This window comes from Numenius arquata, chromosome 1 (assembly GCF_964106895.1).
Source record: "Numenius arquata chromosome 1, bNumArq3.hap1.1, whole genome shotgun sequence".
NCBI classification, from domain to species: Eukaryota; Metazoa; Chordata; class Aves; order Charadriiformes; family Scolopacidae; genus Numenius; species Numenius arquata.
In genome coordinates, this window is record NC_133576.1 from 137098517 (window position 1) to 137114398 (window position 15882).

The window sequence follows — 15882 nt, forward strand, 5'->3', positions numbered from 1 at the left end:
TCTCCCTTATTTCCTGTTTCTTCTCCGAGCACCGCTTCATTGTCTGGCCTAATTTAGGAGTTGGTTTTGTTTCTGCAAAGCTCTGTTCAGAATTGGTCACGGCAAGCAGAGATCCAAGATCACTTGCTATCCATCTGTGACTCCGCTGGAGCAGTGACACTGTTTCTTGAGAGTAGAAATCTGGGGAAGATTAAGCCTTCCTTGGGCCATGAGTGTGAGGCTGTCAGACATAAAAATAAAGGTGACATAAGAGTGACAGACATAAAAATAAAGGTGCGGTATTTGCAGCAGACCCAGACTCTCTACTTACTTTTAATCAAACCAAGCATCAACACATTCCTCATCTGCTGAATTCACTCACTTTTAAACTGGCCCTTAATTCACTGCTTGCGCAGGCCAAGGGAGAAAATAAATTCCTGTTGCTCTTATATTTGAGCAGTAGTCAAGAGCTATGGTGATGGGAATCAGTGAAAGCAACCAATGGGATCCTGGGCTGCATAGGGAAGAGTGTGGCCAGTAGGTCAAGGGAGGTCATTCTCCCCCTCTACTCTACACTGGTGAGGCCACAACTGGAATAGTGTGTCCAGTTCTGGGCTCCCCAGTTCAAGAGAGACAGGGAACTACTGGAGAGAGTCCAGCGTAGGGCAACAAAGATGATTAAGGGATTGGAGCATATGAGGGAAGGCTGAAAGAGCTGGGGCTCTTTAGCCTGGAGAAGAGAAGGCTGAGGGGAGACCTTATCTGTGTTTACAAGTACCTAAAGGGTGGGTTGAAGGAGGATGGAGCTGGACTCTTTTCAGTGGTTTCCAGCGATAGGATGAAGGGCAACGGGCACAAGCTGGAACATAGGAAATTCCATTTAAATATGAGGAAAAACATTTTTCTGGTGAGGGTGACAGAGCCCTGGAACAGGCTGCGCAGGGAGGTCGTGGAGTCCCCTTCTCTGGAGATCTTCAAGACCCACCTTGATGCAGTCCTGAGTAATGTGCTCTGGGCAGTCCTGCTTTGGCAGGGGAGTTGGACTAGATGATCTCTAGAGGTCCCTTCCAACTCTGACAATTCTGTGATTCCATGAAGTAGATTCCTCAATTTAAATCCTGTACTTAAAGTTTTAAGACCTATCCTCATAAATTGCTGTCCTGTTGCCCCTGAATTTGTAGCAGTTACAATACACCTGCTGCTTATGGGTTGTTTTTTCTGCCCTTTTCTTTTTCCTTTAGCTCTCTTGGGTGGTTTATAAAACTGATAATCTCTCTGGTTATAAAACTGATAATCTTTCCTGTTCTGCTGCAGGTGGAATGAGTTGAAAACTTTGGTTGAATAGCCCTTAGGACCCAAGTAAAAACTGCTTTTGCACCCACTGTGATCCAGCACCTTTTAATAGGTGTCTTTCTCCTGACTGGCACAATTTTAAGCCTCTGACTAATGTCTGGTGGCTGTTCAGGCCCATGCATTCTTTGGAAATGGTGGAAAGTGAAGAGAGTAGGAGTATGTTTTTACATGGCATTTGAAGAAATGGGGGGAGGGAAATATCTTGAGTTAGAAGGAAAAAGCTTTTTGAAGCCGTATGATCTTTGATTCCTAGACCTCTTAATCCTGTAGGATTTGTGATTGTTTATATTTTCAGCTTCCTCATTATCTTTGTTTGGTTTGGGGCACGCTGATTAGTGTGTACATAGCTTTGGTTGGGATGTTCTCATGCTTGGGATGAAGGAGAGTCCCTTTGCTTTCTGCTCGGCAAATGAGTTCAGCTAAATCCCGTAAATCAGGGCAGGGGGGATCCCGTAATCAAAAGACTCATAATGGTGAAAAGAGGGCAGTAAGCAGAGGAGATTTTAAAGAATAAATAAATCACAAGATGGTAAGAACTCCAGAGAAGTCTTTTGCGCTTGAGACTTTCTACACCCGAAAAGTGTAGGTTTGAGGAGAAACTGCCAGAAGTGTGAGAACAGCCAGGCAGACCCTAACCCGCACGGAGAACAGCAGCAACACCAACTTGTGGATCTTTGCACCGTTGATGGTGTCTACCTCTGGTGGAACCCTGGAGGGGGGAAGCATCTTGCTTGCTCTGCCTTCTTTAAAGTAAACTTACTGAAAATGCTGAAAGAGCCTTTAATATTGAAAGCTGGATTTTAATCAAATGCAAAGTAGAACGAGGTAATTTTTGAAATAAGGAGAACTCAGATCAGCAGAGTGAGATGGCTGCTTTTTATTTTGTTTTAATTTAATCTGAGAATAATTCCTCTGTACCATCTTGGCACCTCAGGGCAGATCCTTTCCTCACATTTTTTTCTTTTTTTTCTGCTGAAGTCTAAAATACTTAGCAGCTTTGTATGTTGCAAGAAACTTTACAGAGTGTCCCCTTGTGGGGCTGCTTCCGAGGAAATCTGCTTTTCTTTTGTCTTTGTGGCCCGGCTGCATGTCTGTTCCCTGCTATTTTCAGTAGCCTCCCACTCTGTCTGCAGTGTTGAAGGCTCCCTGCTTTCTGGGTCTCTAGCTCTCTCTTTTTCGCTTTGCTCCCTGGTAAGTCTCCTTGTTTGACTGTCCTCGGCGACTATGCAGAAGGTGGAGGCTCCTCTAAGCTCTGGAAGAGTCTTCCTGGACCAAGACACTCCAACCAGTATGATGAGGCCCTGGACAGCCACTTTGCCTGGTGCCCAGCTGCAGCCTTTTAAAAGAACTCAGTGTCCAGTGGATTTAGAAAGCAGAACAGCTGTATGGGCATTCACAGCTCTTTAAAGCAGATCTCATGTGTTTTGTATTGCTTGTGGCCTTATTCCTTCCTGGGGACAGTGCTCTGCATGTAAGAGTGGTGCATCAAGAAGAGTGTGGCCAGCAGGTCGAGGGAGGTCATCCTCGCCCTCTGCTCTGCCCTGGTGAGACCCCATCTGGAGCACTGGGACCAGTTCTGGGCTCCCCAGTTCAAGGAGAGGGAACTGCTGGGGAGGGTACAGCAGAGGGCTACAAAGATGATGAGGGGCCTGGAGCATCTCTCTTAGGAGGAAAGGCTGAGGGACTTGAGTCTTTTTAGTCTGGAGAAGAGAAGACTGAGGGGGGATCTGATCAACACCTATAAATACTTAAAGGGTGGGTGTCAAGAGGATGGGGCCAGTCTTTTTTCAGTGGGGCCCAGGAACAGGGCAAGAGGAAATGGACACAAACTGGAATATAAGAAGTTCCGTCTAAACATGGGGAGGAACTTCTTTCCTTTGAGGGTGGCAGAGCCCTGGAAGAGGCTGCCCAGAGAGGTGGTGGAGTCTCCATCTCTGGAGACATTCAAAACCCACCTGGACACATTCCTGTGCAACCTGCTCTGGGTGGACCTTATTTGGCAGGGGGGGTTGAACTAGATGATCTCCAGAGGTCCCTTCCAACTCCGTATCGTTCTGTGATTCTGTGAAGGAGTGCTGTGCTCTACCTGTTGGCTCCAGTGGAGGTAATACATGCTCTGCATCAGGCTTGTCTCTTCCCACACACATACCTCATTTCATCAGGGTCTGGGTCAGGCTATTTCATTAATCGAAAGGATACTTATTTAACTGCAAACCTGAAAAATCATCCAGATATTTTTCTTACCTAAAATGTGTCCAGAGATGGTGTGGTGTTTGCTTTTTTGCCACCTGCTCACAGGGTGAATGGAAAAGCTTCCAGATCCCTGAAGGATGCAAGTGCATCCTGTGCCTGCTGTGGAGCCAGAAATACGTTCCTCCTGCTGAAGATGCAGAAACTTGGTCCTACCATTCCTTCGGTACTGCTGAAAAATAGCATTGTCAGCACCAAGCTGGGGTCTGCTGGGGAGAATCACAGTTAAACGCCAGAGTATTAGTGTCTGTCAGGGGTTTCTGCTTTAGCGATGCATCATGGTCTGGGAGGCAGCTAGTCCCTGGGAGGCTGGGACTTCAGAGAGGTGCTCACCAGGGATTGGGATAAACTGGAACTGAGCTGAGGGAGGGCTTGCTTTTGCCTTTTCTGGCTCTCCCAGTTTCTGTTCCTTTCTACCTGCTTCATCTCTGCCTGTAATTCCAGTCTGTATTTATGAGGTGTTTGTCTCAGCAGAACCGGCTGCTGTTGCCCAATGCAAGTCCAGCTGATCAGAATTAGGACTGGAATTGCAAGGAGGACTTCTTGGAAGTTCTGAATGTTGCAGTGGTTGTCTGAAAAGGAAAACCCAATCGCGTTTATAATGGGACATCGCAGAGAGCAGGTCCGGATTAAAGATGTGGTGCTGTGAAGCCTCAGCAGCGTGGTGGTGTGGGCCTGGGCTAGGGCTACAAGCAGTGATTGCTCTGAGCTTTTCAAATTGTCTCTGATCCCTTCGTGCGTTTGTCTTCCATGGAGTGAAAGACTGAATCAAATGGTTTATACCCTCCTGAAGCTGATTGCCTCAAGTAAAAGTTAATACAAGACTGACATCAAAGGGAATAGTTTTAAATTAAATCATTAGACATTTGAGGAGATGGAGAACAAAACAGGTACTAAATCCAGTTGTTCTCGTATTTAGAATGAGAATAAAAGGCCTTTCATGTTGATGTTGAATCCGGGTATGTTTATAGCACATTTACTCTGAGACACCAAGACGTTTCATACAGATTCCCCCTCCCTTTTTCCCCATTGCAATTCGGGTAGTTTTCAACTAGGGATGGAGAGCACTTGAAAGCAAACGCATTATTCCCCCCTAATCTTTTATCCAGCAGCGATGTTGGGGTTGGGAAGTGGGAGAATAGTCCATTTAATTGAAATAAAAGCACCACAATGTTGTCGCTTCATTTTGCTAGGCATGGACATGAAAAACAGTCTCACTCAGTGACAGCAGCAAAGGGATAGCATCACCTACTATTTATTATTTGTCTTCTACCAGTGACTGTTGTTGTTTATTCTAAAGAAGCAAGTTTGATCTAAGAGGCTGAGTGTAAATCTGGGGCACAGGCACTTGAAAACTTTGGCCCAATCCTGTGCTTGGATGTGTAAAGTGGAGCAACCAGCTCTAGTGGGTTAGTCAATATTTGTACATGTGAAGCTGCTAATTATGGGTTACCTCCTTGCCGAAGGTGTCCCTTCAGAAGGAAAAGGGAGGCATTTAATTTTCCCTCTGCAGCAAGTGGATTGACTTTTGCAGCTCACGACACCGATTTGTCAAGCTTTGTGTCTCAAAATGAGGAAGTGGGCAGCTGTGGAGAGGCAAGGTGATCCGATGGTAATGGGGCAGTCAAATTTTATCTAAATATCACTATGTTCACTCTTCACCTTCTGCTGGAAGCCATCCAGGAGCTGCTCGCAATTTGGACGTGCACCTCAGGATCTCTCAGTGGCCTCTCAAACTGGCTGCGGGTTTTTATTAGTCTAGTTGAGCTGTAAGACTTTCTCACACTCTTCCTCCAGTCACTTACTGTTGTGTCTATTTTCTCTTTGCCTCCCTGAGATTACATCTGATTTGGAGAATGAAAAATGACACAAAGTCATTATAAATAAACCAAGCCCCAGCTCCTGGAGACAGCTGTATCCTGTTTGTAGAAGTGTTGAGATTTCATGGCTGATTTCTTCTGTTCTTTTCCTGCTTCCAGTCTGTCTCTTTCTCATTGTTTAGAAGTTGCATCCTACAGGATTAGGTGGGATTTTTCACTGGTGGAACGAGGAATGTAGCTGAACTAAGCTTGGAGGAGGAGAAACTGGAGTGGTACATGGCTCTTCTCTTTAGTGTTCTGGGGCTGTGGTATGTGGATGTTTGTATGTTTATTAATATCCTTATTGTTTTTGAGCAAATACTCTGGATTTATTTGAAGAAAACAATAGCGGCCGGCTTCTACATCCTTGGGTGTTGTTGTTTGGTTTTTTTAGAACTGCAAAAACCATGAAACAAAGGAAGGAGTCCTGGGGTTACAGCCGCAAATTGTCATATTTCCATTGATCTCAATGGAGCAGGGCAAACTTGCTCTTTTCTTTGGCGTGATGCTGTGAAGAGATAAAACTGCCTTGTGATCTGAGGTCTTTGGCAGTCTCTGTTTTATCTTTTTGCGATGAGCAGCAGAGCTTTTTGAGAACAAAAGCAACACCTTCCGACTCATTGAGGGGAAAAATTGGCAGGTTGTAGAATATCAAAGGCTGGCAAACAAGCCTGAGCCTAAACCTCCCTGTGACAAAGCAAGCTGGGGAGTAGGGTGGCTGTAGGAAGTGACACACTTAGCTGAGCTGGCAACACTTAGCATAACTCCTAGGAACTACTCTTTGAAAAGTGGGTATTTTGAACTTATCTCAGAAGTTTGGAAGTGAATATAGATCAGCCAAACCTCAGCCTCTCTTTGACGTTACTTTTGTCTTTCTCCTGAACCTTTGACTTCTCCAGAGCTTAGGGATGACATTGAAATATAGAAAATGCTGAAACAAAAAATCTCGTTTATCTTCATGTTTTCTAAAAAAGTCACAGAATCGTGACCTCTAGAAATTGTCTAATCCATCTCACTGTGCACAGAGTTAGCTAGAGCAAGTTGCCCAGGACTGTGTCCTGCTGAGTTTTCAATATTTCCCCAGATGGAGACTTCACAGCCTCTCTGGGCAACCTGTTCTAGTGTTTGACTACCCTCACAGTAAATAAAAAAAGGTTATTCTTGTTTTCAGATGAAATTTCATGGGTCTTTTTTTAAAATCTGTGCCCATTGCCTCTGTCCTCTCAGTGAGCACAGCTGAGATGAGTTTGGTTCCTTCTTCGTTTCCTTCCATCAAGTTTTTATACACATGCATAAGATCCTCCCCTGAGCCTACTCCACGCTGAACGGTCCCAATGTTTTCAGCCTCTCCTCATATAAAACATGCTCCAGTCCCTTAATCATATTTGTAGCACTTTGCTGGACTCACTCCAGTATGTCCATATCTCTCTCATACTGGGGAGGTGAGCACTTCACCCAGCGATCCTGGTGAGTTACCAGCGCAGTGCAGAGGGGAGGGAGCTCAGGAGGCTGGTGACTCTCTTTGCCACGAGGGCTCCTTGCTGTCTTATGGTCAGCTTGGTGTCCACCAGGGAAATGATGAAGCATGGTCCTTATGCTCAAATGACTTATAAAGTGCTCGACACAGAGGTCTGCTAATTTTTTTTTTATGTCTGTAAATTAAAAAACAAAAATATACCATCACTTTAATGGGACCTTTTTAGACTCTTTTTCATAACGAAACACTGAACTTGCTAAATTTTCCATTACTCATAGATTTTTATGCTTAAAAACATACCTGGTGACCTGAAAACAATATGCAAAAGCTGAAATTAAACATAGTTTGTTTTTCAGTGCGTATATAATTTGTAAGCCTTGATGTTTCCAACTCCGTATTGTTTCAGTTCTGCTTTTTTTGAAGACTGAATAGCAAGTCTTAAGAGGATATTGCATTCCTTTTTTTTTTCTGATTACTGTTGGTCTTTTTGCAATAGAAACAAGTTCACTTGCGCATGAAAAGGAAATAGCACTGATTTTTAAGTCTGCTAAAAGTCAGCACACCTGACACAGAAAATACTCCTCCATTTTCTCATCAGACTTGAAATTGAATTTTGAAGGTAATGCTGTGTGAAGCTTCAAACTTCCAAACGATGGAGATTTCTTTCCTTCCCCCCCTCACTGTTCAGCTTGGTAGGGTATTTGGAGACTGGATTGATGGGCTGGCATCTTTGTTTTGTATGTTGCTGGGCAAAATGTTCTTCAACAGATATTCCAGAGGGATTTTCTCTGGGCAGAGAAGAACCTAATGAGGTTCAACAAGGGCAAGTGTAGGGTCCTGCACCTGGGGAGGAAGAATCACAGGCATCGGTATAGGTTAGGGATGGATCTTCTGGAAAGCACTACTGAGGAGAAGGATCTGGGAGTCCTGGTGGATAGCCAACTTTCCATGAGCCAGCAATGTGCCGTTGTTGCCAAGAGGGCCAATGGGATCCTGGGCTGCATAGGGAAGAGTGTGGCCAGTAGGTCGAGGGAGGTCATTCTCCCCCTGTACTCTGCACTGGTGAGGCCACAACTGGAATAGTGTGTCCAGTTCTGGGCTCCCCAGTTCAAGAGAGACAGGGAACTGCTGGAGAGAGTCCAACGTAGGGCAACTAAGATGATTGAGGGATTGGAACGTCTCCCTTATGAGGAAAGGCTGAGAGAGCTGGGGCTCTTTAGCCTGGAGAAGAGAAGGCTGAGGGGAGACCTTATCTGTGTTTACAAGTTCCTAAAGGGTGGGTTGAAGGAGGATGGAGCCGGACTCTTTTCAGTGGTTTCTAGTGATAGGATGGAGGGCAACAGGCACAAGCTGGAACATAGGAAGTTCCATTTAAATATAAGGAAAAGCTTTTTTCTGGTGAGGGTGCCAGAGCCCTGGAACAGGCTGCGCAGGGAGGTCGTGGAGTCCCCTTCTCTGGAGATCTTCAAGACCCACCTTGATGCAGTCCTGAGTAATGTGCTCTGGGCAATCCTGCTTTGGCAGGGGAGTTGGACTAGATGATCTCTAGAGGTCCCTTCCAACTCTGACAATTCCGTGATTCCATGATTTTCATTTTATGTGTCTGCATTTCCCGGAAACGTGGGATGTGATTTCTCTCCCTGCTCCCAAACTCCTCGATAGACAAGCCCTTTGCTATATACGTGTTACTTTACCCGGGAGCCAAAAATTAGAGTCTGCTCTAGACAATCTGCATTTATACCACTCTTGTTCTCAGAATTGCTTGTAAAATGGTGAATGTGTCCTTCCTGACATTTTATTTTATGTTTTGTTATCTCCTTCCTTTCTACTAATTCAGCTTATGGATGTTTAAACACTTAAGTTTTAACATCTTTTCTTTGAGTAGAATTTAGAGCTTCTGATGTACCCACACACAAAGGCAAGAGGTGAGAAGTGAAGAGCCACATATTCTTTTAGCTTTGTGTGAACTTTGTGCTGCCCTCAAAGTTTTGGGCAAACAGTCAAGCTCTATGAAGCTGTCTCATCTTAACAACTTACTTCCTGCTCAGCTGAACTGATATAACTAATTACTGGGGATCCAATTTACAGTCCCTATTGCTTTGAGAAATCATAGAATCATAGAATGGTTAGAGTTGGAAGGGACCTTAAAGATCATTGAGTTCCAACTCCCCTGCCATGGGCAGGGACACCTCCCACCAGACCAGATTGCTCCAAGCCCCATCTAGGCTGGTCTTGAACACTTCCAGGGATGGGGCATCCACAGCTTCTCTGGGCAACCTGGGCCAGTGTCTCACCACCCTCACAGCAAAGAATTTCTTCCTAATATCTAATCTAAATCTCCCTTATTTCAGTTTAAAACCATTACCCCTTGTCCTATTTCTACACTCCCTGATAAAGAGTCCCTCCCCATCTCTCGTGTAGCCCCTTTAGGTACTGGAAGGCTTCTACAAGGCTCTCCCCGGAGCCTTCTCTTCTCCAGGCTGAACAACCCCAACTCTCTCAGCCTGTCCTCGTAGGAGAGGTGCTCCAGCCCTCCACTGGACCCGTTCCAATGTATGAAAGAACTGTGTATCCTTTCTCCATGCTGGCATGTCCAAGCTTTACTGGTGACACTGGGGGTATGGGTCACTGTTCACAAACTTGTTCTGCAAGTTGTTGTGATACCTAGAATACATATTCTCATAAGTCACTGAAAGTAGAAGCAGGAGCTGTGGCATTTCCCACTTAAAGCGTGGCTTTTCACTACGCAGACATGTTATTTGCATTGGACTCCTAGAAAGAGAAGTCCTCAAGAATGCTTTCTCTTGGGGGGGTTTTCTCTTAATGTCTTTTGCTTGAATAGGTTTTAGAGCCTGTTAGCAGGCTGAGCAACGATGGGGAGCGTTGTATTATGACTTACCACACTGTTGGATTCCATCTCGGCAGTGATTTCCTAAGAGAGAAAAGGGAAAATAAGCCACCAATAAACACCGATAGTCTGACTTTTTGCTCATTTTTTTACTTACAGACATCAAATGAGGCAAGGGAATCTGCGGAAAAGACCCATTTCTTCAATGTTCCTGCCTTCCTGACGGTTTCTGGCCAGCTCCATTTGGAAGTGATGGCGGGGTGAGCAAAATGGGAAGTTTTTGTCTTGATTTGAGGGATCTTCTCAGTTGGTAATTTTGCCCCATTGGTACCCATTAGATACCTGCGCCACGTGGGCCAGCAACAAATTGAGCAGCAGTGGCTGGACGATGGTGTGAGAGGCCAGCCTAGGCAGGGAGAAATGAAACTGCCTTTTAATTCTGGTCTATGAACTAGTTTTAAATACTAGGAGCCGCCTCCTACTTGCTATGGATTGGGAATATTGGATGACTGTAGGACTGTTGCTAATAACTGGAGTACCTGAAGTGTCTTTTTGCTGCTGTTCACATCTGACGTGTCTCAACAAAAAAACTTTTTTCATTTTAGCCGTCGCATTCCTTTCTTTTCTCCTTTTCCTGTCTCCTTCAGTCTTCGTGTTGTGTTTCTTGCTTCTGCCAATTCTCACTTCTCCTGTTTCTGGCCGCTAAAGTGATCACAGTCAAATAGTTAATACTGACTTTGATTTAAAAAAAAAAAAGTTATCCTTAAGTTTTTAATGTTAATATTTCACTGAGATTGTTAGGGGTGAAAGTGTCAGTCTGTCAGAGAGATAGTTCCCTTTGATTAGGGGTTTTGGTCCTCATCTACACTGAATTTTCCCAATAAATTAACCAAATTAGTACATTAAACAGATGGAGTCAAATCAGCACAATCCCTTATTTGAAGGCACAGTTTTCTGAGCGTGGGTTTTCCTCAGGTGTGGTACTTCAGCCAAATCACTGCTTGCCACCGAATGGCTGATAAAGTCTGTCAGAAACCAGGTAGCGCTGCAGTTGTTTACCACTTGCCAAGGGGGTTTGTCATGCACTTTAAAAGTGATTTTAAAGTCACTATAAGTGAAGATGAGAGGGCTAAAACCCCTTGCTTTAGAAAATGTGGACTTGGAAGATCTGCTTTTTTCAAGTGGAGGTTCTAACAAGTATTTCTAATAGTCTTAGTAATTGCTGTCTATGCCTCATATCTAATGTTGAGAACCAAATAATAAATTTTTAGCTGTGGGGTTTTTTGTTTTGTTTTAATTTAATCACTGTTGCACAGTTTAATTGGCTGCTGGTAAATAGCTGCAGTGAGATGTTCAAAGGGCAAGTTTTGTGTATAAATCAAAAGGTATAAATTTCTTCAGAAAGCTGTTTTCTGCTTGGCTTGTTATCTCTGAGAGACAGTGTCTTTTCTCAGACCACCTAGACAGCTGTGGTCTGCTGAAATACCCAAGCTAAAGGTTCTCAATGGACAGGATGTTTCTCATGTGGTGGCCTGGCTGCTGTGACAGAAGCACAGGTCGCTTGGCAGCCAAAGGCTGATGCGTCATCTCAGACATTAGCTGGGGAAAGTTAATGAGGAAGAGGTTTGTTTAACTGTAGGGGTGATGGAGTTTTTGCATCCCTGAAAGGAGATGGGATGACATGCATTTGTACGTGTTAGACTTAATTGACTGTCATGCTTTGTGACCTTTATTGGAAGACGTAATTCCACAAATCAAGTAAGTCCAAAGAAAAGGTATGGATTGTAATGATTAACTTGAAATACAGTCTCACTCTCTTACATCAGTGTGTTCCTTTAAATAGTACACAGCCTGCTCTGGAGTGGAGCAGAAGGCTAAACTGAGCAGATGCAAGACCTGTCTGCTAAATAATTTTTTCCATTGATATCACTCAGGTGCACTTTGTTCTCTAGAGATGGGTAAAAAAAAAAAATCGATGCACTTCAGCATGCAGTACAGTACATTACAGCTTCGTGGTCCTATTTTACAGTAGTGTGTTGTTCTTACAGGCATTTTAAATTGATCCAGTGCCATCTGAATCTAGATAAGCTGTGTTTATTCATAATGGGGCATAGCTGTTCTGTGAACATGCTCCTTTTATTTTTGTTTTATTTAAGCACACTGAGTTTTTGACGCCTGCAGCTCAAGTGGTATTGAGTCCCTTCAGTCTTCAAAAATAGATCAAGCTCTTCTCCATGCAGAAGCACCGTAGTGATGCATCACAGTATTAACCCTCTATGTACTGTGAAACCCTTTAGGTACTGTGAAAGTTTTATTTGTGGTTATCAAGTTGGGACTTACTCTGTCAATGGGACTCCTACATGATGAAAGAACGTAAGGCCATACTAGTAACCAGAGGTGCTTGGCCAACAAATGTGTTCTGACGATGCTTTCAGAGTAGTAAAAAGTGGGTGTCCTCTTCTCCCAAAACCAGAAATGTTCTGGTCTTTCCAATAAACAAAGCAGCCAAAACAGTAAAGACTTATTTTTGGATTGGTTTTGGATCTTATGACATTTGTTTGGATTTGATTTGGTTTTGGATTTGATCTTATGACATTTACCCTTTTGCTGCCTTCGGTTTTAGCCAGACTCATTTTTTCACACCCAGAAAATGAACTATTCTTCTAAAATTCCCTTGAGCTTAAATAAAATGTTGATTTGCTGCAGTCCTAAGGCTCAGTTGTTAAGAAACAATTTGTTCCTGAGAATTTGTGAGAGGAGAGGAGACCAAGGTAGAAATGCTTGGAAGACCCTTCCCCATCTAGTCTTGCTCCATATCCTGTTGTGACTTGCTGTGAGACATGGAAGTTGCAGAGCCAGATCCTGCAGAAGCCCATTAGAAACCAGAGGTGGGGCAGGATAGGTATGAGAGGCAGGAGGAATTCGTCCATGGGGTTTATGTATCAGAGAATAGAAAGCCAGCTGGGCAGTCGTGTCTGTCTGGAGTTGGGTTTTAGCTTTACAGGGCTCATGAGCAACCTTCATGCTGTGGTTGGAAAAGTCTGGACAGGAGAGGTATGGAGAAGACTTACCAGATGTGTCTGGAACCAAGTCTTCTGCTGTCCGTGCTGAGAAGTCATCTGCAGCCCACAGGGTATCATCTGGATACTTGTGCCTGCCTGTTGTCCAGGGCTCAGGGCTCCTGTTTATGGCAGGGCTGCTTGGTGCTATTCCCGATAACAGGAAAGAACAGTGAGCCGTTTATAATTTGTGAATTTTTAACCTTTTTCTTTGAGGAAAAGTAGGAAGAGAGATGTTCCTGCGTTTATTGACTGTCTGCTGTGCTGTGTGTGCGTGTTATTGAAGGCAAGGTCGGAGAAGTTCATCTTGTCTCTCAGTATGACATGAACAGCCTACTTGGCATAACTTCTCATCTCATTGTACTTCGTGTTTGCAGTGACGGCATCTATGTTGACTGCTCAGGGTGCCTGAATCATTGTCAGCTGCTGTAAATCTCTAGGCTCTTTAAGGTCTCCAGAAAAGTCTTTATTCAGTAATACAGCTCTCCCCTTCAGTCTTCTCAGCCTTGGGTGAGTGAGTAACCAGCATATGTGGTAGAAGTTTGTAGGACTGTGTGTGTCCCAATAACTGGTTTTAAATGTCACTGGTTTGCTGTGGAGTCCTTGTGGTATTTCCCTGCCCCGTGACCCTCTGGTGAGGATAAAGACCCCTTTGGGGACCTGAACTGGGCTGGAGGGTCTGTGACAGCTGAAGATGATTCAGAGGCGTACTGGAGACAGCCAAAGCCAATTGTTGCCAAGAAGTACAGCTCACTGGCTCATTTACTCATTTTTTTTTCTCTCCTTTCACCCGTCTGCACTTCCCACAAGCTCTACCTGCTCCTCTCCTTTCAGCCACTCTTGGTAATAGTTTACATCGTAGTTTTGCACTTATTTTCTTTTCACCATGTTTCATCCCAGGCACTGTCTGCTCTGCCTTTACATCATGAGCTTAACTAAAACTGCTCTTCCTAAAAGCTTGGGGGGCTATCCCCTCCCTAAATCCCAGGATAAGTTCTCTCCTCAATCCTTGTCCTCTCTAGCTCTTGTTTCTATTCTCTTATCAGGCCTTCAGTAGGTTTCTCCTCCCTTGTTCGTCTCAGGTTCTCTTGAAGTTCCCTGCAAATGGGTAAAAGTCTTAAAGGCAACCGAGTAGCAGCCTGCAAGGAGGTTATCGAGAAGACAAACCCTCTCATTGTAATGGTGAATGACCAGAGGACAAGAAACAATAGAGATAAGTTGAAACAAGAGAAGTTTTGAGAGGGTATGGGGGGACGGGAGGTGGGAAATCACTAAGAGATCAATCAAACATTGGAAAAGATTGCTGAGAGAGGCTGTGCACTTTTCATCCTTAGAGGTTTTCAAGACCCAGCCAGATAAAGCCTTGAGCAACCTGGTCTGGCCTTCTCACGGACCCTGCTTTGAGCATAAGACTGGACCAGTGACCTCCCGAGATCCCTTCCGTCCTGAATTATTTTGTCCTTCGAAGTTTATTCTTGGCATCATTCTCATTTTCCTCTCCATCAGTTTCATCCATGAGACCATCTTGGTGAATTATGTCTCTAGATCACTTTCAGTTCAACATCTCTCCCCAGAACCTGTATTTTTCTACCTGACTTAAAATCCGAGTCTTTCATACTGACATCTGCCCGTTAATGTCTAGCTATCAAACTTGGTTTAGTTGCAACATAATTAATCCCACTCCCTTCTCCTCAAGCACATCCCCTTGATTTCTAAACCGTCATGGATTTTGCTACCATTCTGCCTATTGCACATATTCTTTGCAGTCCTGCAACTGGTTTTTCTGGTTGCAGAGATGCTCTGGAAAAAAATCTCAGTCATCCAGACCATTCTAGCTGTATCTGCCTGAGTTTGTAGAGAGCTGAACGCAGTGAATTTCCTGCTGGTTTCAGAAGATGCTGAAATCACACGTTTTCCACTTTTAAAATGCCAGTTCTTCACTGTTTTTCAAAGCATGGAAGAGATGGGGAGAGATAGCTGTCATTTCGGATTGATGTTCAAGCAAACACTGCCAAACTGAAGAGAGATGTGTTTGAGGCCACATTCCATAAAAGAGGCTTCGTCTGGCAAATGCAGCCCTAAAATTTGATTCCAAACTGACTTGTTAATGATGGAAGAGATTGCATTGTCTTCAAGCAAATATTTGCTCTACATTGTACAATTTTAAACACTTTTGAATGCAGCTGCAGGAATGATGTCCAGTGGTAGAACATTCCTGTTGCTAAGAATTAACAAAAATAAGTGCAATTATTTATCTTGGAAGCCTGAATAAAATCTCTGACATTTTCTTGCAAAACATTTGTTTGAGTCTGACTCATGACGCAGACTCTTATAATTAGCACACTAACTTCCATTAGTTAGGCTGACACTTAATTGGAGCTATAAAAAGCAACCATGACATGTCTGGTTTTAATCAATTACCGCATGCTTCAGTCTGGTTCATGACTGCTGCAGTGGTCGTAAATGACTTTGTGTTACTGGGAGGCTCAATGCTTGAACTTTGTAGGTACGACAGTGAGCCCAGGGTGGCTTGGCTGGTTGGAGCTTCATGGTCCCAAGCACAAATCCAGGGTGGAGAATGGATGGAGAGCATCCCCAGGGAGAAGGACTTGGGGGTGTTGGTGGATGAGAACTCAACATGAGCCAGCAATGTGTGCTCACAGCCTAGAAAGCCAACAGCATCCTGGGCTGCATCAAAAGAAGTGTGGCCAGCACGGTCAGGGAGGGGATTCTGCCCCTCTGCTCTGGTGGCACCCCACTTGGCGTACTGCATCCAGCTCTGGAGTCCTCAGCACAGGAAGGACATGGACCTGTTGGATCGGGTCCAGCAGAGGGCCATGAAAATGATCAGAGGGCTGGAGCCCCTCTGCTGCGAGGACAGGCTGAGAGAGTGGGGGTTGTTCAGCCTGGAGAAGAGAAGGTTCCGGGGAGACCTTATAGCAGCCTTCCAGTCCCTAAAGGGGCTACAGGAGAGATGGGGAGGGACTCTTTATCAGGGAGTGGAGTGATAGGACAAGGGGGAATGGTTTTAAACTGGGAGAGGGGAGATTTAGATTA

General features: G+C 44.5%; 1 protein-coding gene across 3 annotated transcripts in view; it reads left to right on the top strand.

The window, feature by feature from the left end:
• NARS2 (asparaginyl-tRNA synthetase 2, mitochondrial) overlaps positions 1-15882 on the top strand; it is a 64324-nt gene that overhangs the window by 12396 nt on the left and 36046 nt on the right. For 2 of the 3 annotated variants that reach the window (XM_074146496.1, XM_074146488.1), the window contains exon 6: positions 9926-10026. In XM_074146496.1, the coding sequence (XP_074002597.1) occupies positions 9926-10026 (101 nt within the window). Of the gene's footprint in view, positions 1-9925; positions 10027-12762; positions 12838-15882 lie in introns of all 3 variants that reach the window. The other variant, XM_074146479.1, reaches the window with a different exon arrangement.